General features: G+C 42.6%; 1 protein-coding gene across 2 annotated transcripts in view; it reads left to right on the forward strand.

Moving 5' to 3' along the window:
• Positions 1–24,933, forward strand: part of ABCD2 (ATP binding cassette subfamily D member 2) — a 57,457-nt gene that overhangs the window by 12,256 nt on the left and 20,268 nt on the right. For both annotated transcript variants that reach the window (XM_020797010.3, XM_073000642.2), the window contains exons 4-5: positions 7,575–7,743; positions 10,998–11,092. In XM_020797010.3, coding sequence (XP_020652669.2) covers positions 7,575–7,743; positions 10,998–11,092 — 264 coding nt within the window. The remainder of the gene's footprint in view (positions 1–7,574; positions 7,744–10,997; positions 11,093–24,933) is intronic.

Genomic DNA, 24,933 nt, shown 5'->3' on the forward strand with positions numbered 1-24,933 from the left:
ACAGTGGTGCCTCGCTAAGCGACGTTAATCCGTTCCAGGAAAAATGTCGCTAAGGGATTTTTAAAAGCCCATAGAAACGCATTAAAACGTGTTTAATGTGTTCCTATGGGCTTGAAAACTGACCTTATGCGAAGATCCTCCATAGGGGCGGCCATTTTCAGTGCCTCTAAAGCGAGGCAAAACAGCGGGGGGCAATTTTGTTTACCCGGCGGCCATTTTGGAACCGCCAATCAGCTGTGCTAAAACACGGGCTTTGCGATGATCGCGGGGAAGCGATCATCGCAAAGCCCCCTCCGATCAAGCCCCCATTTTATGCACAGCTGATCGGCGGGGGCTTTGTGATGATCGCGGGGAAGCGATCATCGCAAAGCCCGCATTTTCGCACATCTGGTTGGCGGGGGCTTTGCGATGATTGCATCCCCACGATCATCGCAAAGCCCCCGCCGATCAGCTGTGCGAAAATGGGGGCTTTGTGATGATCGCATCCCCGCGAACATCGCAAAGTGAATTTTCCCCATAGGGGCCATCACAAAGCGATCGCTCTTGCGATGGCAAAAAGTCCATCGCAAAGCGATTTCGTTGTAAAACGGAGCAATCGCTATGCGAAGCACCACTGTATAGAAAAGACAATATAAGCAGAGTGGGGGGAGTGGGAGGGTGTGATAAAACCATTTATAATGTAGTTATAACACAGAATTTTTAATCATATATATGAGATGGAGAAAATGAATATTCACCAGTTTTGTTCCATTTTTCATCCTACTTTATTTCTCATGTAAAAATGATTAGCAAAAGACCCACACAGACAAAATAAATTACTTCTTCACACACATGTCCAAGCTTGTCCTGTCTGCAGGTAGTGAATGGGATATGTAGTGGCAGGGCTAGCTTTGACATTAGACAGAGTAAAGCTAGGGCCTCAGGTGGCAAATGTTGAGGTAGAGTAGTGGCAGCACAACGAAAATCTAAACTATATGTGCTGGGTACTATCAGTGTTGCATCCCTTAAGTGTTGCTGCCCTCAAGTGCAGGGGAGAATGATATCCTATAATGGGTGTTCAGATAGCTTTTAACTGTCAAGACAGTAGATTTCTGTATGTGAAAGGCAAGGGCCAGACTGAATTGCCAGGGCTCTTATCTTAGTACCATTTAGCAATGGCACCCTTAAACCTTGAGCTGTTGCCATCTGTGAGGCAACACCCCTACTTGTACTTCATATTTGGCACTTTGGTTCTTTTTGGTATGGCAGTGGTCAGATCACGATTTCTACTTGCTGCTGCCTTGACCAAAAACACCAAACAAATGCTAAGATGAACCAGACAGGAAACCTGCTTTGCTCACAGAGGGCAGTATAGAAATAATTCATAAGACTGCTGGTGTTGCCTTGTCCCCACTCAGACTGGCCGACTTTTTCATATCTCCGCCTTCTGAAATGGCCGTTCTTCCTGTTTCAGTGCACATAACATAGAGTCATCTGTGAAGAGATTAATTTGTCAGCCCTAAATCAATTGATGGAATTTTATTCCTAAAAGCCATGGGGATGGCTTCTAGTTTAGATGGTCTGTAAAGAGCACCTGGACAGATGCAGGAGGAAGCTATCAGCTGCTACTCGTCACAATGGCTATATGGAGTCTCTGGGTTCAGAGATACAATGCCTCTGAAGAACAGTTGTTATAACAGCATTACCTCTAAGACGTTCTGTTGGATTTCTAGTAGCATCTGGTTGGCCGCTATGAGAAACAGGCTGATGGACTAGATCAGACCTGGGCAAATTACGGCCCAAGGGCCACATACAGGAACAGAAAGCCCTGCTGTTTTTTTCCTTTGAACAGGGGGGTCTTTGGCTCACAAAACATTAATTCAGTGTAGGCATTTGCTGTCATGCACTGAGTCACACAATTGGTGTGCAACAGTAAATGTCTGTGTCATCTTCCTAATTTATGATAATTCACCACAGAGATTTACACGGATGGAGTTGTGACAACTGGAGTAAGTAAGAAGATTCCGGCCAGTGACTTTTAAATAGTTTTGACCATGACAGCAACCAGTTGTTTTTCTGGGCCTTGGAACTAAAGTCGTCACTATATGGCCAACTTTGCCCTAAGTAGCTCACAGTTGACATGACTTGTTCAAAGTATATCACATTGGATGGAGGAATGTGATTTTTTAGAAAACCAAATGTTAGTAGATATTTAAAAGGAAAACGATGTAGCAAGCATGGAATAAATTTAATATTGCAATTAAATAAATTCCATGTTAGGATGAAATAATTAAGAATTAAATAAAAAGTAAAAATCACAAACTAAAAAGAACAATACTAACCCTCAGTAGTTTACCGTTGCTGAGTTTTCCTACCAGGCGGCTAGTTCTCTTTTCTTTTCTTGAGTGGTCCAAATGTTTTGGTCTTCCTCTTCTCTGCCAGCAGATGGAGACTAGACATTGCAGTTAGGGCTGGTCTCATTAGCCAGCCAGCTTGCCAGGCTTTTCCTTCCCTTCCAATTTCTTTATAAACCTGGGTATGACTTCCTGTATTGTTTAAAGACGGGCTAAACAAGGGAGAAAGGGCTGGTGCTGCAGGCACAAGAATAAATCCAGCAAATCCTGCTTGCAGAGGAGTCGTCGTCATCTGCCGTCTCACAGGGCACTGGGTGAGAGACAGTGTTGCTGCTGCTGCCGGCTCCTAGCTTCCCCTGTGGGATTTTGGCTCCTGACTCCTATTGCCTTGCAGAACTGGAACCCTGCAACTGGCTGCTTCTCACCCCCTTGTCAACACCGGCCACCCGGCTCCAAGTCAGAAGGGACCTACATAAGCAGAGCCTTTTCAGCAATGGGGTGGATTGGTGGGGTGTTGGTTGGTTGGTTTGGGGATTGAGAAATAAGGGTGAGGACCATTCTTCTTGTCTAGAGGGCTTCCTTTTTAATGGCCTGCCTGTTGCTGTCAGTCCGGGTGGTAGGGCTATATCTTTCAAATAAGGAGGTCGACGAGGGGGAGCAGGGAGCTGCCATTGGCATTATGCTGGGTAGAGGGAGATACGGGGGGGGGGGAAGGAGACAATAAAATCATTGTAGGAGAGGGGGAGGGAAGAGGATCTTAATCACCCCCCCCCAAAACTGTCTCCCAGTTTAGACAGCCTGGATACCCATGGCAATAGTCCCCCTGGGTTAAAGAGGCTGCAGCTGAATGCCAGGTCGATAAAAGAGAAAACATCAGCCATCTAGGACCCAATCCTCAAGGAGCAGGCTGACCTGGCCTGTATTACAGAGACCTGGCAGGATGAAGTGGGGGGGGGGGTAGTCTCTCCCGGCTTTACCCATCTGGGTTCTCTGTGCAGCAGCAGCAGGCCAGACCTGAGGGTAGGGGCGGGGAGGTGGAGTTGAAGTAGTTTATCATGACTCTATCCCCCCCCTCACCAGGTGCCTTGTCCCGCAGTTTTCTGGGTTCGAGTGTGTATACTTAAAGGTGGGTGCCTGGGGCAGAATAGGGATTCTGTTGGTGTACCGTCTCCCTTCCTGACCTGACTGAGTTGGTATCGGAGGTGATGTTGGAGGCTGATAGTCCTGGGGGACTTCCATGTCCACGCTGAGAGCAACTTATTAGGAGCGGCTGAGGACTTCATGTCCTCCATGACAACCATGCGTCTGTCCCAAGTGGTTTCTGGCCCCCACACCTATAGCAGGAGACACTCTGAACCTTGTATTTCCTTCTGGGCAGGATGATGGTGATTTGGGTGTGGAGGAGCTTTCTGTAGTTCCGTTGTCATGGACAGATCACTACCAGAACTCTTAATCTCTGCAGGGGTGGAGGACCTATTAGGATGGTCTGCCCCAGGAGACTGATGGATCCGAGTGGTTTTCTGATGGCTCTTGGGGAGTTTCTTGTTGCCTCGGCAGGCGATCCTGTCAAAGCTCTGGCTGATCTCTGGAACAGGGAAATGACCAGGGTGATGGACACAATCACTTCTAAGCAGCCTCTCTCACGAAGTAGAGCCAGGTAAGCCCCCTGGTTTACCAGGGAGCTGGCAGTGATGAAAAGAGTGGGACGGAGACTTGAGCGACGATGGTGGAAAACTCAGAGTGAACCCGACCAAACACAGGCTAGAGCCCATTTGAAGGCCTATTTGAAAGTTCTTTGCTGCTGCCATTGCATCTGCACAAAGTTGTCCAGCAGAGTTGTTTCGAGTGATCAGGGCCTTAGTACATGCCCCACCAAAAGAACAAAATATTGACCATTCCACAAACTGCTGTGAGGAATTTGCATAACACTTCTCAGATAAAGTCACTCAGATCCGCTCTGATTTGGATGCTGTAATTGATGCAGACCCAGTGGATGTAACTTTGGCCCTGGCTTGTCCTGTTTTCAATTGGTGCAGCCTGATGATGTGGACAGGACTCTTGGAGAGGTGAATGCCACCACATGTGTGCTGGACCCTTGCCCTCCCTGGCTCATAAAAGCAGCTAGAGGAGGAATGGCCGATGGAGTATGGGGAGCAGGAAATACCTCCTTGCAGCAGGGTAGGATCCCTGCTTGTATAAAAGAGGCAGTAATAAGACTGCTCCAGGGATTCCTGGAGGAAGCAGATTATCTAAGCCCATTTCAATCTGGTTTCAGGCCTGGCCATGGGACAGAGACAGCTTTGATTGTGTTGGTGGATGACCTATACCGGGAACTGGACAGTGGGAGTATCTCCCTGTTGGTTCTGCTGGGTCTCTCAGCGGCTTTTCATACCATTGACCATGGTATCCTTCTGGGCTGTCTCTCTAGGATGAGACTCAGAGGCACTGATTTACAGTGGCTCCAGTCCTTCCTGGAGCAAAAAACTAAGAAGGTGGTGCTGGGTGACTCCTGCTCAACGCCCTGGCCATTGGCTTGTGGTGTTCCTCAGGGTGTAGCTTTCTCATCCATGCTTTTTAACATTTACATGAAATCTCTGGGAGAGGTTGTCCGGAGTTTTGGGGTTTGGTGCCTAGTATGCGGATGACACCCAACTCTTATCTCTCCTTTCCACCTAATTCCAGGGAAGCTGACTCTAAAACAGTGCTTGGCATCACTAATGGGCTGGATGAGGGCAAGCAAACTGAATCTTAATCCAGACAAGACAGAGGTGCTCCTGGTTAGTCGGAAGGCAGATGAGGGAATAGGGATACTACCTGTGCTGGATGGGGTTACACTCCCCCTGAAAACCCAGGTCCACAGCTTGTGTGTACTCCTGGATTCATCCCTAAGCTTGGATGCCCAGGTTTCAGCAGTGGCCAGGAGTACATTTGAGCAGCTAAAGCTGGTGCGCCAGCTGCGCTCATTCCTTGAGATGTCAGATCTGGCTACAGTGACAGATGCCTTAGTTACATCCTATTTAGATTACTGTAATGCACTCTATGTGGGGCTGCCTTCAAAGACGGTTTGGAAACTTCAGCTGGTGCAAATCTGACTGGAGCCAGCTACAGGGAGTATATAACACACCTATTACAAGAACTGCATTGGCTACCAGTCTGTTTCCGAGCCCAATTCAAAGTGCTAGTCATTACTTATAAACCCTATACGGCTTGGGTCCAGGCTACCTGAAGGACCGTGTCTCCCTATATGTGCCTTCTCGGTGATTAAGTTCAGTAGAGGAGACCATTCTCTTGGTCCCATTGCCAGTACAAGCACAGCTGATGGGGACACGGGAGAGGGCCTTCTCTTTGGCAGCTCTCAGTGTAGTAGAATATCACCTTGTTGAACGATTCTGTAGTGAACTTTGTTGTTTTGGGGAGAGTGGGAACCTTGAAGTATACATATTTTAGGCCTTGGAGGCATACATAGATTGAGAGGAAGGGAGCCAAACATCTGAACGGCATTCATGGTTGAGGGCAGTCTAACCAAGAGACCACAAAAGACTGCCTCCATTTCCCAAATGAGTTTAAATTTCATTCATCTAAATAAAAACCAAAAGAAAAATTTTAGCGTCATAAGGAGGAAATGAGTCCTAAAATATGCCTAGCTTGAAAGTAAACAAATCAGCAACAAACTACTCTTTTGGTGGATAAAACTCCCCCCTCTGTGGCTGGCTGTTGTTTAAACACCTGATGTTTATTTATTTAAAAGCAAAGCAAAAAACGTGCTGCTTATATACCACCCAATAGCTCTTAAAGCACTCTCTGGGCAGTTGATAATCTCAATATACAGGCTACACACTGCCTCCCCCCTCCAGCAAGCTAGGTACTCAATTTACCAACCTTGGAAGGCTGAGTGAACCTGGAGCCGGCTATTAGGATTGAACCTTAGGTCGTGAGCAGTTTTGACTGTGGTACAGCAGCTTAGCCACTGCTTCACAAGGCTCCTATTTAAAATACAGTGGTGCCTCACATTGCGACGTTAATTCGTTCCGCAAAAATCACTGCAGAACGAAAACGTCACAATGCGAAATAAAAAAGCCCATACAAACGCATTAAAATGCAATTGATGCATCCCTATGGGCTTAAAACTCACCGTTCAGTGAAGATCCTCCATAGCACGGCCATTTCTGGTGCTTCTTAAGCGAGGAATCCGTCCCAGAAAAAGGCGGCTGGCCATTTTGTTTACACGGTGGCCATTTTGAAACTGCAGATCAGCTGTTAAAAAATCATTGCTTTGCGATGATCAGTGCCCGAAGCAGGGAACTGATCATCGCAAAGCAAAATTCCCCCATAGGGAACGTCGCAAAAAGTTCATCGCAATGCGGTTTTGTCGCTAAATGGAGCGCCCGTTAAGCAAGGCACCACTGTATTTTTTATCCCACCTTTCTCATCAAAAAGGACCCAAGGTGGCTTACATCATTAAAAAGGCAACATTTAAAAGCTAAAAACAGCAAGTATACAAACATTATACTTACTGTTAATAATTTTTAGAAATGTACAAGGCACCTTAGAAAATTGTGAGTGTCTTTGTGGATGTCAAGCAGGAGAACTGCATTAAGACTTGAGTTCCTTTCCCTGTCCGTCACCAGACACCAGCTGATCCCAAGTGAATGACACTGCACGTTTAAAGAGGCTGACATGGAAAATGAAAGAGAGAAGGAGAGTGCTTATTCTTCCTTTGAGGTCATCTCTGGCAACCTTATCCCTTTTGGAGCTTAGCCATGTTTTATGCAGCTGCATGGCCTATATGCCTGCAGAATTTGCTAGATAGCATGGTCCTCAAATCACCAATGGTCAGCTTAAATCAATTGGATTTGATGGCAGTAAGCCAGCTAAGGTGTAAATGTGCCAGCCAAATTAGTTAAATTGTAGACCTTTGTGTTGTAAAGTTGTGTGCTACCCATCTATACAGTACATAAAAAAAAAAAACAGCCACTGTGAAGCTTCTGCTCTCTTGCAATCTGTGGACGATAGCACCCCAATCACACCATGCAGTGATTGAGAACATGACCTTTTGCAGTTCTGTCCCTGCCTTTAGGGGAAGAAAATGGCAGGGTATGTATTAAGTCTGGATTCTGAGATTTCATGGGAGCATAACTGTTGTTCATCAAGAACTGAATTCAAAATTATTTTTGGTGCAATAATAATATATGTGGAATATTACTTTTAAAAATCTACATCATAATATTTGTTGTCTTGCAGGTCACGGAGTTGGCAGGCTACACAGCCCGTGTTTACAACATGCTTTCTGTCTTTGATGAAGTGAAGAGGGGCATTTACAAAAGGGCAGCCGTTTCTCAAGAATGTGAAAGTAACAACAAAAAGAGAGATAAAACAGAACGACATATTGATGGCCCCTTAGAAATCAAGGGTAATTAATACTACATTTTGAAAAGCCCCTTTTAACAACAGTTAAAAAGGGTTAACTCTTCTTAATGTGCAGCTTTAAAGTGAAACAGTGGAATAATTGTATAAGTAGATTCTTTGAACTCTCAGTTCAGTTCATTGCCATTGCTTCTGAAAGCAGTCCTGACAAGCGTAACTGGAAAAAGAAGGTAGTCACCCCATGGGACTTTTCATCTTGCAAACTGGCTGCTCTCAAATGCTGAGAAGCAAACTCTGTGTTCAGTATATTGCTTGGCTCCTGTACCTGTATCATTTCAAGATTTGAAGGTGAGAATATACCGGCATGTTCCACTTAGTCAGAATTTCCCTGCTTATGGCATGCTAGCACATCAAAGGGATGGTTGTAGTTTAGATATCTCCCTTCCATGCTGGTTTTGGACATTTTGTTAACTCTTCTATTTTATGGTCTCAAATTGGTGCAATCCAGGAATTGTGCATGTACAATTGGTAAACATTTGTGCCTCCCAATTTCCCTCCACCTTTTCCTGTCTCCCCTTTTCATGTTCACTATTTCCCACAGCATATGGTACTTCTTTTCTCCCAATATTCCTCTCCTCAGATATCTTTGTGGCTCTCTGCAATGAAGTGGAGACTTCACCACCAAAAGACTTTCTCTCTCCCATGTAATTTCCTATCCAGCTTGGAACATTTCATTTGGTCTCTGTCCAAGAAGGGTTTGCAAAGTGTTGTACTCTACCTTTTCTTTGCTTCCGGTGTTCTAGCCTTCTCTCAGTTGGTGGCCCCAATGTGTTGGACTGGAATGCCCCTTATCCTGAGTCAGCATGGCCAAGAATATCTTGAGAGTAATAGGTTGGTGAAAGACCGTGCACCCTTTCCCTCCCCCCCCCCCGCCGCCTTCTAGTTAATTTTCTGACTATCCTTACTGCAAGGAAAGATCCCAGCTTGGTGTTTTAAACATTTTGGTTTTTAAAGTACTGCCTTAAATATTTCTCAGTTCCTTCACCATCTTTAAGCTGTTTATGAAATTAGGTGAGAATTCTCATCATACTCACATGAGTCTGATTCTGCTGGAAACAAGAGGAAAAGAAATTTGGTGGATTGAGAATTCCTTTAATTCCTAAGAATTAAACCATTCTTACAAGACTATAGTTGTCATCTAACATAAATACATATAAACACTCAGAAAAGCATAAAATAATAATTGTCTCAGCTCCTGTGAGTTAATGAGGGACAAATATGGGGGCACCTTTCCGAAAGGCAAGAAAAAGCCTTTGTTTATCCTATTAAAGTGGCAACTAACCACAGACTTCATAGCAGTTTGGATGTCCATGTTGTATAGTCTTTTAATAGTTTCTTCTCTGGTAGCCTTTTATTCCTTCCTGTGGAGGTTAGCTGAGGAATAGCCTAGCATGAATATAACTGTGGATATTTTAGCTGCTGAAGAGTCCCTTCACATTTCTTCATAGGCCAGTGAAATCAGCAGTGAGGCCATATGGTAAATTATCTTGATCCAGAACAACATAGCTGCTTTCTTAGCGAGAGTACTCACAGAATAATATGATGTCTCATAATGTACTGTGGCCATGGAGCATACCCCTAATGCTCTGGTTAAAAAATTATGTTAGACAGATTCCAATATTGTGATGTTTGAAAGAGCCCAATCCAAGGCTCCATAAAGCATCTGAGGAAACAATTTATCTTTATACAGTTGTATTAAAGGCACCACAATTTTTCCACCTGGTCCAGAAGAGAAACAATAAATAACCTTGGTGGATACCTCAGCTGGCAGAGCTACAGATTCTGAGTGATCTGACCATGGTCCTAAACTTTAAAATGTCACTCCAAGGTATTTGGATGAGTTGGTCTGTTTGAGCAATTTCCTGTTCAGCTGCCATCTGTATTTCTTCCTCCTTTTCCCAAAAAACCCCAAAATTTTGGTTTTGGTGGCATTTATCTTGTAGGTGTTCCTTTGTACAATAAGCACCCTAGGCCCTTAATAATTTTCTCATAGATTATTAATGAATAATTGACACCGTATATTGTGTGCACATTTTCCCTATTGTGTGCATTTTTGTGTATATTTTTCCAGTTGCTACTGATTTTTGTGCACATTTTTGTACTTTCAAACTGCATTCAGAAAAATTAGAGTGTTTCTATATGGGTGCAGATGTTGGTGAAGCTTCACAAAGTGCACATTTAGTTAATTAGCATTAAATGTGAACCCATCAAATTCTCACTTGTGCCCAGTTATACGTAGAATCTGGGTTCCTTTGTTTAGAATTTCTCGGTCACAAAAATGGTTGAATTGATTTCTTCCATGTTCCTGCCCTCCGGATGATCTTACAGACTTCCTCACAAATCTTTGGAATGAGATATCCTTCATTACTATGTTTGGGAAACTGAAACTATCCAGCTTATAAATCCCCCCTATAAGTATTTTTAGAATAATGAAAATTAAAAAAATATAGCATTCTGTGCATGTAGGTCTTGGAAAGAAACATGTGTATATATGAAGTGAATGATAATTGAGAGATTGGTTGTCACTTGTATTATTGGCATTAGTTTCTATATCGCCATGGTGGTATTCTCTAGGTTTGAGTCCCAGAGCAGGGAGTAGTAATATTAAACAACTAGCATAAAAATGCAATAAATAAACATACAAGAAAACAGTCAGCAGAAAAAACAACAGAAAATGCAGTGATATTAATGGCCTGTCATCAATATTAAATATCTAGGGAAAATCTTTGCCTCATACCAGAATGACAATAAAGTTAAAGCCAACTTTAGACCTCCTAAGAATTATAAGTGCCTCCTGGAGGAGGAAATTCCAGAAATCAGAGTGTCCCCCCGCAAATGCTATACATCATGCTGCCATGATCTGCTCTTGATTAATATACATTGCACCTTTATTTATTTAGAGTTGGTACCAAATATTTAGAGTAAACATCAACATAAGACAACATATTTGTGGTTATATGATTGGCATATGATTGAAGTTGTTAAGAGCAATTAAAAGTAGCCATAAACCAAGAAACAAAAAGACATGTTTTCATATTTTCTACCGTCACTTGAAACACAGTATTTTGCAATCGAAGCAGTTAATATTGATAATGGAAAGATATATGTGAACAAGTCTCCTAGGATAAACAATGTTCTATCTGCGCATTTCTGTGCATTTTGTGTATGTGTGCTCTTGTGTGTATGTATTCTCTGCTAACAAGTGTCCTTATGGTTTGTTTGTTTCCCCCCCACTTTTAGGAAGAGTGATAGATGTTGATCATGGGATTATCTGTGAAAACGTTCCTATTATTACCCCCAACGGAGATGTGGTGGTTTCCCGACTAAACTTCAAAGTAAGATGATATGCAAGAATCTTCTGATTGTTGCCATCACAGTTAGCACACAAAGAGCACAGAGTTCATATACCTTATGTTAAATACTTGGACAAGCATATGGAAAAGAGGGGAGATCCAGCAAGGTAGGCATAAGGCTTAATGGTAGAAGCAGGTTTGTGCAATGTATCCTGCTTCAGGAAACAGGGAAATGGGACATCAACACACTTTTATGTGACAGGGCATTTCTGTCACACTTACAGGCCCAATGTAAGGCTTTCCCTTTCATGTGTTCGACTCAATATATAGAAACTAGAAATGGGAACAGTAGTCATATGAAAGTAGGAGGTGGGGCCATCTCCTGGGATATCCCTTGCCTTAGTGCATCAATGTGAAACTGTTTAATTGGAAGATGAGAAGAAGCCTTTGCCTCCTTTTTCCCCACCCTGAAAGCATTCCTACTTTCAGAAAGTACAGTGGTACCTCACTAGACGATGATAATCCGTTCCACTAAAATTGTTGTTTAGCAAAATCATTGTTTAGCGAAAAGCATTTCCCCATTGGAATGCATTGAAACCTGTTTAATGCCTTCCAGTGGGGAAGAATTGTCATTGTCTAGCGAAGATCGGCCATAGGAAAGCCGCTTTGCGAACTACCGATCAGCTGTTTAAATCGCTGTCTTGTGAAGCTTAGGTCCTGAAAACACCTGTTTTGTGAGCGCGGAGGAAGCTGTCAAAATCATCGTCTAGTGAAAATCGGTTTGCGAAGCAGGAACCAAACATTGTCCAGCGAAATTCCCCCATAGGAATCACTGTTGCAAATCGCTATAGCAATTGCAAAAAGTCAATGTCTAGTGAAAAAACTGTCATGTGGGGTAACTGTCTAGCGAGGCACCACTGTATTTCTACTACTCCTATTTCTAGACAGATGTTCATGAATGATTTTATACATTAAATACCATAAATTTACATTTTAAAACAAGAAATGACATTATTTAATGATCAAAAGAGGTAGAATTAGTTAGCAGTGGATAGAGTTAACATTGTAACTAAGGGAGAAACCAAATATGGTTGGAACATCAGTGTTGGAACATCAGTTCCAAGCTGCTGCCACCTCCCTCATGCTCTAAAGCAGGCTTGTCCAACCTTGGCCCTCCAGATGTTCTTGGACTTCAACTCCCAGAAATCCTGGCCAGCAGAGGTGGTGCTGAAGGCTTCTGGGAGTTGAAGTCCAAGAACATCTGGAGGGCCAAGGTTGGACAAGCCTGCTCTAAAGTGCAGGTATAGAAATGCTTTATATAGCATAGTCTCTGGTTCCCTCCTGTGGCCAGTTCTGGTAATACATCTTGGAAAAATGTATTTCTGGATATTTTTTTAATTTAATTTTTTCAGGCAGCGGGTAAATGAAACTGTGAGTACTGGTGCCACGGATAAGGTGGTCCTACTGTATTATGTGATGAGCATTACTCTGCACTTTGTACGGAACTGACTGTTGGCAAAAAGCTTTTCATGATATTGTATTGTGTATTATATTAAGCTTGATATATGAAAGAATTGCATGTGGCATAAAGAGGCACATGTTTGCATAATGATAGCAAAGTGGTGGTTCTCAAACAGTAGTATGTGCTGCCACTTGGAGGCTAAATCACAATGATTTAAGGGAAGGTGTGCGTTGTTTTGGAAAAAAACATCCTTAGTACTGTTTTATTTGGAAAAATGTGGGAAAGAATTATGTCTACTGCTTTGTTAATATATGGTTAATTGCCTCAGAAGTGCACTTACTTTATTTCCTTTAGCTTTCTTCATTATAGAATACAGTTAGTTGTGTGTGGATTAAAGTTGACCCCATCAAATCTGACAGTCCCCATACTCCCTGCACCAGAAATCTAGTGGTCATGTCAGAGTCAACGTGGTGAGAGCAACGTTCATCCGCCCCTTTACCAGCCTCCCCGATCAGAGTACCAGTATTTCAGATTAAAATGCATAAACAACTGAAGGAGGGAGGTTTAAGGGGGCATTTTAAAAGGTTAAGAAACCATCCACACACATTTCTAATGGTTGAGAAAGACTACAGCAAAACAAGTCTGCTGGTTGAGAGGTTGGAGCTGGTAGTTCTGTTACATATTCAATTAATTACATTTACAGGTTGTTTTTTTTAAAAAAGAAATATATATCCATTCACTCTAGGCTAGTTGTAGGCAGATGGTCATATGATACATACATTGTCATGGCTCCCCCATCCCTTTTCTCTCTCCAGCCTCTCTTTCTTCATCAGGTGCTTCTTATGTATAGCTTTCTTGCAAGAAGTTACTTTTTGTCAGGTCCCTGGCAGAAATCTTCCCTCAGCTTCCTTCCACTCAAGACCAAGCTTCCCTCTCTTTTCCATGTCCTCAGATGGGGATGAAGAAGCTCTCTGATCCCACCCAGATCGCTTGGGAGAAGTTAGTTGAGTTCAAGACTGGGTCTCATTTAGGTCTTGGAACAATTTCATCATGAGTATGAATACTCACAGGTACTGAGGGTGGAACTCTTTGATCAGAATTCAAAAGATAACAGCATTTGTGAGGGAATCCCTATTTCGGTATTTCATTAGCGATAGCAGGAATTTCTGTTCCTCCCTGGGAATAGTAGGACATTAAGGGGCGACATTCCAGTCATCTGCAGGTGCCTACAGTATCCCTGGTTTCCCTTGCTCTAAATGTTTCCATGGCAAGTCAGGTTTCTGGATTCTGTACAACACTCAGTCCGAGCCTTAATTCTTTATTCTTTGCAGCTATTACAACATGATAGGATTTTCTGCTGTAGTAGAAGAAGCACTCTGAAACCTTTATTCCTTAAAAGCACAAATGCCTTGAGAAGTCTTGGCCATGAAAATTGGGATGTTTCACAGATTCTGAACAAGGATTGTGTATCAGCAAATTGATGCTGTTCCTGTTAAATCTAAGAGAAATGTGATCAAAGCTCTTCTGAGGAGTGAAGAGCAAAAGTAAAGTGCTAAAATGATACAAGGCAGAAACTGTGCCTTCTCTCTTTACTCCCATTAGTTTTCACCATGCATATTGGGAGTGGGCAGCACAGATTACACAAGGGTGCTGATGAAGCAAGGAATGAGCAGGACTCTTCCTCACTGATTTCCAACCAATCCAGGCCCTTTATACCTTCAAAATCCCAGCTCTCCCACTCTTGGATGTTCCAATTGGCCGCTGTTAGTAGCTTTCATAATGTGATTGCCAGAAGATGTCCCCAGATGATAGGCAAGGGATGAAGAATAAGTTTAATGAAACAGGGAAACACAACATTTTAATATATGTGGGGGATAGCTATTGTGATTTTTCTCTCATTAGTATTTATTTTTTAAGTTACTATTTTTGTTTAACTTAATTTAATTATTATTAAGTTTGGTACTGCTGGTTTATATGTTTTTATTGATGTACTTACTTTAGCTTTTTATTGTACTATCCTTTTTTGTATATTTGAATTAAGTTATTAGTTTTTTCTTTCCCCTTTTCTTTTTATTTCTCTTCTCGTCATGGAATGGGGTGCCTGCCCTCCCAGCGAGGGGCCACAAAACATCACTGTGATTACGGGTAGAGGGCGATATGGCGTTGGATCCGTCCCTACTCGTGTCAGAAGAACTATGAACAGATGTTTACAGGCTGTTCCTTGTTCTGAGACGGAAACCAACCCCCAATATCGAGGTAGCCAGACCAGCCGGCCCTCTACTCTACGCCTGGTGTTGTTGAACGCCAGGTCTGTATCTAATAAAACCCAACTGATTTATGATCTTATCTTGGAGGAAGATGCAGACCTGGTCTGCATAACGGAAACATGGATTGGCGGAGAGGGGGGTCCCCCCCTAGCTCTTATTTGTCCGCCTGGTTATGCTGTCCAACACCAGGGTAGACTGGAGGGACGGGGAGGGGGAGTAGCCATCCTCTATAAGTCCACCTTGGAGGTGGTTAGGCGCTCCTCGGTGGTAAAACCGGGTCTTGAGGCTCTCCACGTGTGGATTGGGGCCAGGGACGGTATTGGGATCTTGCTGGGTTACCGTGCTCCCCGCGACCCAGCCATTTCCCTACCGGAGCTGGTGGACTTTGTCTCCGCGGCACTGCTGGGTTCCCCGAGGCTACTAGTCCTGGGGGACTTCAACATGCATGCGGGGGCAGAAACGTCCGGACCAGCTCTTGAGTTCTTGGAGACCATGGCCTTCTTGAACATGTCCCAGCATGTCAACGGCCCTACACACGTGGGCGGCCACACATTAGACCTGGTCTTTTCCACCAATGGGAGCGAGAGTGGTCCAATGGTGACTGACCTCGAGTCGGTCCCCTTGTCATGGTCGGATCACCACCTAATAAAGTGTACCATCAAGATGGCTCTCCCCCCTCGCAGGGAGCAGGGACCTATTGTTATGGTCCGCCCTCTAAGGCTACTGGATCCGATTGGATTCCAGGATGCCATGAGAGGGGTTACGGCTGACCTGGCTGGCGCTCCTGTCGAGGCTCTGGTTGACGCCTGGTTCACAGCCGCGGCTAGTGCCGTAGACACGATCGCGCCTAAACGCCCTCTCAGCCGCAGAGATCGCCCGGCACCCTGGTTTAACCAGGATCTCCGGATGTCGAAGCGGGTCAGGAGACGGCTAGAGCGCAAATGGAGAAAGGACCCGACGGTTTTTAATCGCATAGCTGTTAAGGTCGCTACTAACCTTTACCAGGCCAAGGTAAAGGCTGCCAGTCGAACATACCTCGCTAACCGGATAAGCGAGGCGTCTAATCAGCAGGCGGAATTATTCCGTATAGTACGTGACCTATCCGGAATTGGCCCGGGTGATAGGCCTCCCCCTAGTTTTACACCGGACCAATTTGCAGCATTTTTTAAATCTAAAGTGGAGGCCATCCGCCGGGACCTCTCCCCTTTTTTGAATACAGTGAGTCGAGCTGAGATGTCCAGCGCTCCATCTTGTCCGGTGATTTTTGACTCCTTTCAGCCTGTTTCGCCCGACACTGTGGCCAGGACGCTTGATCGCTGCCGTGCTTCCACCTCCTCTTTGGACCCTTGCCCGGCCTGGCTAATCAAGGCAGCCAGGCCTTCAACAACGGAATGGGCTACTGTAATAATTAATGGGTCTTTCCTTGAGGGCAGATTTCCCTCTGCCCTCAAGGATACACTCATTAGGCCCATAAGAAAGAAACCTAGTTTGGCGGCGGACGAAATTGGCAATTATAGGCCCATCGCCAATGTTTCTTTCTTAAGCAAGGTAGTCGAGAGGGTGGTGGCCGATCAGCTTCAGGCGTTCCTGGATGACACAGATGCCCTGGATCCATTCCAATCGGGCTTCAGGCCGCGCCATGGAACAGAGACGGCATTGGTCGCCCTGTGTGATGACCTGTTGAGGGAGGCCGACAGAGGCAAAATGTCTCTGCTGGTCCTCCTCGATATCTCAGCGGCCTTCGATACCATCGACCACGGTATCCTCCTGGGGAGGCTCACCGAGTTGGGAATAGGTGGCCGGGCATTTGCCTGGCTCCGTTCCTTCTTGGAGGACCGTCCCCAGAGAGTACAGCTTGGGGAGAATGTCTCGGCCCCGTGGAGCCTCAATTGTGGGGTTCCACAGGGGTTGATCATCTCCCCAATGCTGTTTAACATCTATATGAGGCCGCTGGGGAGGGTCATCAGGGGGTGTGGAGCCCTGTGCCATCAATATGCGGATGACACGCAGCTCTACATCTCCTTTTCTCCAACTACAGGAGATGCCGTTCTGTCCCTTCAGCGCTGCCTGGAGACCGTTCGGGAATGGATGCAGGAGAATGGGCTGAGGCTGAACCCAGACAAGACGGAGGTACTGAGGGTGGGCGCTCCCACAGTTGGGGATTTGGGAAACTCCCTCATTTTTGGGGGAGTGACCCTGCCTGCCAGGGATGGAGTTCGCAGCTTGGGGATTCATCTGGACCCGGCGCTTAAGGTGGCGTCCGTGGTCCGCACCGCATTTTTCCATCTTCGGCGGATAGCCCAGCTGCGACCCTACCTTGATGTGGGGGCTCTCAACACTTTGGTACATGCGCTTGTAATCTCAAGATTAGACCACTGCAATGCGCTCTACGTGGGGCTACCTTTGAGGCTGCTGCGGAAACTACAGGTGGTGCAGAATGCTGCGGCCAGATTACTCAGTGGAGTGAGAAGATACCAACATATCTCGCCCACTCTGGCCGCATTGCATTGGCTGCCCATCCGATTCCGCATCGACTTCAAAGTGTTGATGCTTACTTACAAAGCCCTAAACGGTTTAGGACCTCAATATTTGGTGGAACGCCTTCTCCCACCTAGATCTACCCGTGTCACCCGTGCGAGCCAGGAGGTGAGGCTGAGGAGCCTGACGCCGAGAGAGGCCCTGAAGGAAAAGACCAGAAATCGGGCCTTCTCGGTGGTGGCTCCTCGCCTCTGGAACAACTTACCTCCTGAGATTCGTGCGGCTCCCTCGCTGGGCATTTTTAAGAAACAATTGAAAACACTGATGTATAGGCAGGCTTTCCCAACAGATAATCCCTGACGATTTTTCTTTTATATTCTTTGATTTCCATTTTTGTCTATTTGTAATGTTTTTAATAATTTTATTGTTGCTCTAATTGTAAGCCGCCTAGAGTGGTCTAGTATGACCAGATAGGCGGGATAGAAATAAAATAAAATAAATAAATAAATAAATAAACATTTTCACCAAATCCTCTTTCATTTAAATGAATCCTTTGTACAGTGGTGCCTCACACAACGATGTTAATTGGTTCCAAAAAAATCAACGTTGTGTGAAACATCGTTCTGTGAAACACCATTTCCCATAGGAATGAATTGAAAACCGGTTAATCCGTTCCATTTGGAACGGATTGCCATCGCTGAGTGAAAATCCCCGTAGGAAACATCGCTGTGTGAAACAATGTTTCCTTTATTGGAATGTATTGAAGCCGACTCAATACATTTCAATGGCTTTGCGAAGTCCTTTTTCACTCCTGTAAAAGTGTCTTACAATGTTTGGAAGCTGTTTTAAATGATTGCAATGGTTAGTCCACCTCCTGAAACCTATGCAAACTGATTTTGGTGTTGTTCTGACACTTTGTTAATTTATGATGATTTTTTGTTTTTTCCATTGGAAACCATTGGATGGTCTGTCTAATGGTTTCCAATGGAAAAAACAAAAAATCATCATAAATTAACGAAGTGTCAGAACAACACCAAAATCAGTTTGCATAGGTTTCAGGAGGTGGACTAACCACTGCAAGCATTTAAAGCAGCTTCCAAACATTGTAAGACACTTTTACAGGAGCGAAAAGGGAGATCGTTGTGTGAAAATCCCCCATAGGAAAAACCGCTGTGTGAGGCAGCAAATTTAACAGAAAAAGGCATCGTTGTGTGAATTCATCGTTGTGTGAGGCACTCATTGTGCGAGGCACCACTGTATTTTAAGAGACTGTCATTTAGGAACTGACAAAAGAACCCAAAAAGAAAAGTAGAAGTCTCCTCTTTTTTTTTTTAACCTTTATATTTTAAACAAAGTCTCTTCTCTGATTAATAATGTCATCCAATTAAATGAACATACATTCATGGCAGAATACCTCACTTGTTATGACATTAGATTATGTCATTTTAGCAGGCATTCCATAATACATGACCGACAATAATGATCATGACAGATAATAAAGATACATGACCCCTGTCCTTGCACGTATGTGGTTAACATTTTACGTGTAATTAGAGATCTCAGTCTTTCAGGATGACCACCTTCTGTAAACAGCTCACAGGTTCTCAGTCATGTCAATTCATGTTTATGGTTAAAATAGTACAAGCTTTTGATGGTAATATCCTGCACCATCTTTGTCAGGGAAGACATCAACTCAAACAAAGTTTAAATACCTCCAAATACAATCAAAACCATGTGTATGTATTTATTAATAATACCTGCAAGGTTTTCTGTGTTTTCTTTTAAATGAGTGGTATACAAGGGGTATACAAGGGAACTATCAAAATTCTAACAGAGTGAGCAAAAATATCAAAAGCAAATCTTTTAAAAAGGGTATCACTCTAGTTATGGTGAATTGAAAATAGATTCCGCCAGTATACGGTAAGTCTCAAAATTCTATTGCTCATAAAAATCACACTTCTTACACTAGTAAGCAGAAATTCACTATCCATGATGTTCTTTATGAGGTCTACAAATTTACCCAGTTTCCAAATTATCCAATAAATACTGTCAGAGATGTGTGTGTGTGTGTTGTGTGCTGTCAAGTCAGAAACAACTTCTTTGTAATTATTATTATTATTATTATTATTATTATTATTATTATTATTATTATTATTATTATTATTATTATTATTATTATTATTATTATTATTAAGTAAATGAGATATTGAAGGAGTAGTTTTACTAGTTCCACATCTCCAATGAGTTTCCATGGCTGAGCGAGGAAATATTGCCATAGATACAGCAAATTAGAAAGTACTAAAACTGACCCATTTTCTCCCTTTTCTCCAATTTCTGGGAAGGTATATCATATTTGTCAAATCTGGGGTAAAAACTGTTGGTGTACTTTTATTCAGGCAGTTGAGTGCTTGAGACTGCAAAAATGCCTCACCTTGTCCTAATCCTGTATAGGAGAAAGGAGGGATAGAAAATAAATAAATGAATGAATAAATAAATAAATAATAAGGCAACTAGGTCTTAATGTATTTTGCTAATGTATCTGAGCTTAGCTGCCATTTGCACCACAGACGGGAGAGAAGGGTTTTCCCAGGAATACTATTTTGTTACAAGCGCTCCCTCTTTGCATACAAATTATCTGAAGGTCACTTGGTCTTGAATGGGCAGTTAAAAGCCATTAATAGTATAAAGATTTGTTCCTCTTTGTTGATACAGAGCGATCCCACTGCCTGCATTTTTGGACTCTCCTTAGGCTGTGTGCGCACATCATTATGGAGGCTATCATGGGGAATGCCAGCACTTTCAAATTTACCATTGTGCCCAACTCACAGGAGAATTCCTCTAGCAATACAATAAAGCTTAGATTCTTCAATAGGCAGTATAGGAACCAGGAGAAGGTAAAGCATCTTTGTTGGTCCTAGACACTCCAGCCTCCTCATCTGAATTTGGGCCTGAAAGGCTAAGATGACGTGCGGGCACATTAACAATACATTGTAAGCAAGTACCCTACAGAACACCATTCTTAATCACCATGTGTGTCTGTTAAAGCATTGGCCCTATCTCCCAGTTTCCAGACTTTGTGGAGTGTGAATCAACTTGACGTAGTTTAAACTTTGGTCTTAATTTGGCCAGCTTTTTGAAATAACTATGTATTTAATAACCAGTATGCTGCTGTGATTAAAGCATCTGACTGGGATAAATGTAAAACCAATTTGTAATAGTGTCACCTCTTCTTTTCTCCATGGGACTGCTGTCTTCGTATGACTATTTCACCAAACAGATATATGTGTTTTCTGGTTGATTATGCTTGTGAATCAGTTCTGAGACAATTCATGTGTCTGAAATATTTTAGAGTACATCTTTGTCCCTGATACTTTCACCGTTGCAAATCCCTAATGGAATGCTGTACTGAGGCCACACTAGGCCACTGTGTGCACCCGACACATACTGCAAGCATGTAAGCAGTGAACATTTGAGCAGTTCTCACAGGAGTGGAGGGAACATCTATATGGACTGCAGTATTCTTGTTTCCATATGTGGCATGATATCATGCTGGACATGTGCCATCCCCGTACAGTGTATAAAAGAAGGAGGGAAAGGGAGAATATGAGACAGCCTGATCCTTCATTAACGTTGTAATGCTCCACATCAGTGTCATTTTTACATGTAGGATTTACATAAGAGACACTTTTCTTAGTATGCAGAAGACGGCGGAAATCCATGTTTACTTCCTCTTGTGTAATCAACATTAATTGGAAGCTGTGCTGCTAAAAATAAACGTGTAATTTTTCCTACCAAAATGCACCTTGCACATAATGATTGCTGTGCTCAAGACACAATGGAAAACAGCATTCTGTCTGAATGTCATAAATTCAACCTTAGTTTGTTCACATTATCTGAAGAATAGTGCTGTTTTTTATAAACACAACCTAAGAAATCCTGGCAGTTGGGACTTGACATCAACGATTATGTAAGATGTGTGGGCCTAATTTTCACACTCCAGTTTTCATAGGAACCAAATGTTCCTACTTAATATAGAGTGTAGTTCATTTATAGCCACTAGAGGACTCAGTGATTAATACACGAGTGAGTAAAACACAAGGTGCGATCCAGAAACCTGCTTGCATAGAACCCCTGTTGTTGGCTTTAATGGTCAGAGCTTCACATTTATGCTCAGGCTTCGTCTGAGCTCTCCTTTGGAGGGCAGGGGAGTGGCAACTTTTTGTATTTCTTTTTAATTAGTGCTAAGGTACCAGTGATGCTTTATTTTAAAGGGCTGTCAAAGCACTGCTGATTTGCTGTATTAACCAGAACCATTCAAAACAAATGGGAAGCTTATCTCCCTTTCCCTCCAAAGGCATGGAAGATTTAAAGAGAAAGTTCCTCATATCTCAGCTGAAGATTTCTCAACTTTTAAAAAGAAAATCTTTCAAAGCATTGCTGATATTTTAGCAGCAATTAGAAAGAAATATAAAGTTGGCCTTCAAAGGAGAGTTTAGAGGATGTTTTCGATTAAGTGGCTTCTCCAGCCAGCCACCTGTTTTGGTTCAAGCCGTGTGATCACACATGCTGGAATTGAACCAACATGAAATGATCCTACCAGTACCTAAAACACAGTACCCCATGACAGAGTCCCAGAACGGTGCAGGAAGGAGTGTTTGGGCTGGTTTGGTTTAGCATTTATGTCATCTGATCTCCAGCAAGAGGAATGAACCAACCCATTCCCACAGCAGACCACACAGCGGATTAAGTCCCTGTGTAGTCACCCTTTTGCTCATTGTCCCTGGATCTCTCCCTTAAACTACAGTGCTCAGAAAAGAACAAAATACTTTAGGTGAGGTCTGTCCAAAGCAGAATAGAGTGGCACTTCTACATCCCATTACTGTTGATGCAGCCTGGAAGTGCATTCATTTTTTTTCCCTTTTTTCATTTTTACATTTTTTTTACTTATTTTTCCTGCTCCATCATGTTATTGAACTACAGTTATCCTGTGGTCCACTAAGACCTCTGGCTCCTTTTCATAGAACAATTAAGACTCGGACCACACATTTTCTAGAATAGTTTTTATCCCAGAGCTATAATTGCACTTAATAATGAGCTTAAAGACCACTAGTAGTGAACAGTTGGACGGTGTTGCTTAGCCAGTGGTGTAGATGTTTGTGTTCTTAGTGGGGGATTTTTAGTGGGTGGGGAGTGTTTGGGGATTTTTTATGTGTGTGCATGTGGGTCTGGTCTATGGGTGTCTGTGTGAATTCTGTTGTATGGGTCTGCTATGTATATACTTACAATGACTATTTATTTATTTATTTATTTATTTATTTATTTATTTATTTATTTATTTATTTATTTATTTATTTATTTTTATTTGTACTGATGCCAAATCACTGTCACCCATCCTATATTTGTGCATCTGGTTATTTTTCCTGACTAAACATAGAACATTGTATCTTTTGCTGTTGAAATTTATTTTGTTTCTTCTGGCCCCATTATTCAATCTGTTTACATAATCTTGATCCTGTTTTTCTGAAGTATTAGCTACCCTCTTCCAGCTAGATATTATCAGCTGATTTGGTGAGCACCCCCCCCCAGTCATTTATAGAAATGTTGAGCAGTACCAGGTTGAGGAGTGAGCCCTGCAGCATTCCATTTGTCACTTTTCTCTTAGGATGACAATGAACTGTTGGATAGGGCCTGTCAGCCAACGGTGGATCCAGCTAGCAATAGCATTATATAGCCAACATTTTACCAGCTTGGCCAAAGTCTTGTGAGAGGCCTTGTTAAAGGAACTTAATGAAATCTGTATGCCGTATAGTACCCTAAATTCACAGCATTCTTTTCATCTTACAAGCTTGTGACTCTGTCAAATGAAGAGATAAGATAAATATAGCATGACTGGTTTTTGGAAATGTATCCTTCATCTTAAATAGTCACCATATTCTCCTCTAAATGCACATAGAGTGATCTGTTCCAAAATCAAATTGACAGATTAGTAGTAGTCTACAGTGGTGCCTCACTTGACGATGTTAATTCGTTCCAGCAAAATCATTGTAGGGTGAAAACGTCATCAAATGAAATTTAAAAAAAAAAACAACCATTGAAACACATTGAAAACTGTTCAGTGTGTTCCATTGGGCTGAATACCTGCTCGTCCAGTGAAGATCCTCCATACAGCAGCCATTTTCGGTGCCTGTAAAGCAAGGAATCCATCGTAGAAAATAGCGGGGAGGGGGCATTTTCTTCAGCCGGCAGCCATTTTGAAGCAGGGAACCGATCATCACACAGCGAAAAAACCCCATTTAAAACATCGTTTTGCAAATCTGGAGGAGTGGAGCAAACTACATTTATGTGAAGAATATCAGCAATAAAAATGATGATCTTACCTAAACTCCTATTCCTGTTTCAAAATCTCCCATTGAATTTTAAATACTTCAAGGATTTGGACAGATTAACATCAATTTTTTTATGGAAATCTAAGAAGCCAAGCATAAAACTTAAACTGCTACAAGATCTGAAAGAAATGGGGGGAGTGGGCTTGCCGAATTGGTTATTATATTATAAGGCCTGTGCGATGACCTGGATTAAAGAATGGATAACTTTAGAAAATCAAAGACTTATGAAACTAGAGGGACACGACTTAAAGATGGGATGGCACGCATATGTATGGTATGGGAAATATAGGGAACACTCACAGTTTGGAGAACACAGTATTAGGAAGGCCCTAGGGATGATATGGCAAAAAATTCAAGCACAAACTTATGAGAAAATCCCATTGTGGGTGGCACCCATAGAAGCATTTACATTAAAAACCCTGAACCAGAAAGGAATGCTAACTACATATGAAAACCTGTTAACTAATGAGCAGAAGATAAAGGACAAACAAGAGCTTGAAAAAATGGGTATAGCTGTTGATTGGTGGTCAATGGTAAAATTAGAATCAAGATACAAAAAAGATAGGATGGTGGGTTTCTTTGAGGGTAAAGTACAAGTGGATAGATTGTGGATATATACGGATGAAAGAATAATAAAAAAAAATCTATAATACTTAGAATATGATTTAGAGGATGAGAGGGTGAAAGAGACAATGGTAAAATGGGCAAAAAATATTGGATACAGTGTGGATCTTGATGATTGGACTAAGATGTGGAAAGAAAGCTATAAGATGCTTAAACCAGCAAATCTTAGAGAAAACATCCTTAAAATGTTCTATAGATGGCATTACACACCTGTAAGATTAGCAAAAATATCAGAGGGTAACAGCAATATATGCTGGAAGTGTAAAAAGAATGCAGGAACTTACTATCATATGTGGTGGACATGCAAAAAGGTCAAAAATTACTGAACACAGGTATGGGATATAGCAAAAGAAATTACCCAGCAGAAATTAGATATAAAACCTGAAATGGCATTATTGAATGTCATATCAGGCATTAATGATAATAAATTGAAGCATTGTCTTATATATATATATACTCAAAGCAGCTAGACTACTCTGGGCCCAAAAATGGAAAACCGAAGAGGTTCCAACGATAGAAGAGCTATTAAAGAAGTTATGGGATATAGCAGAACTGGACACTCTATCAGAAGCACTACGGGAACAACCAAGAGACTATGTAAAACAAAGCTGGGAACTAATATATTCTTGGGCCCAGAAGAAGACAGGAGTGTAGGGCAAAGTTTAT

Source organism: Pogona vitticeps, chromosome 5 (assembly GCF_051106095.1).
Source record: "Pogona vitticeps strain Pit_001003342236 chromosome 5, PviZW2.1, whole genome shotgun sequence".
NCBI classification, from domain to species: domain Eukaryota; kingdom Metazoa; phylum Chordata; class Lepidosauria; order Squamata; family Agamidae; genus Pogona; species Pogona vitticeps.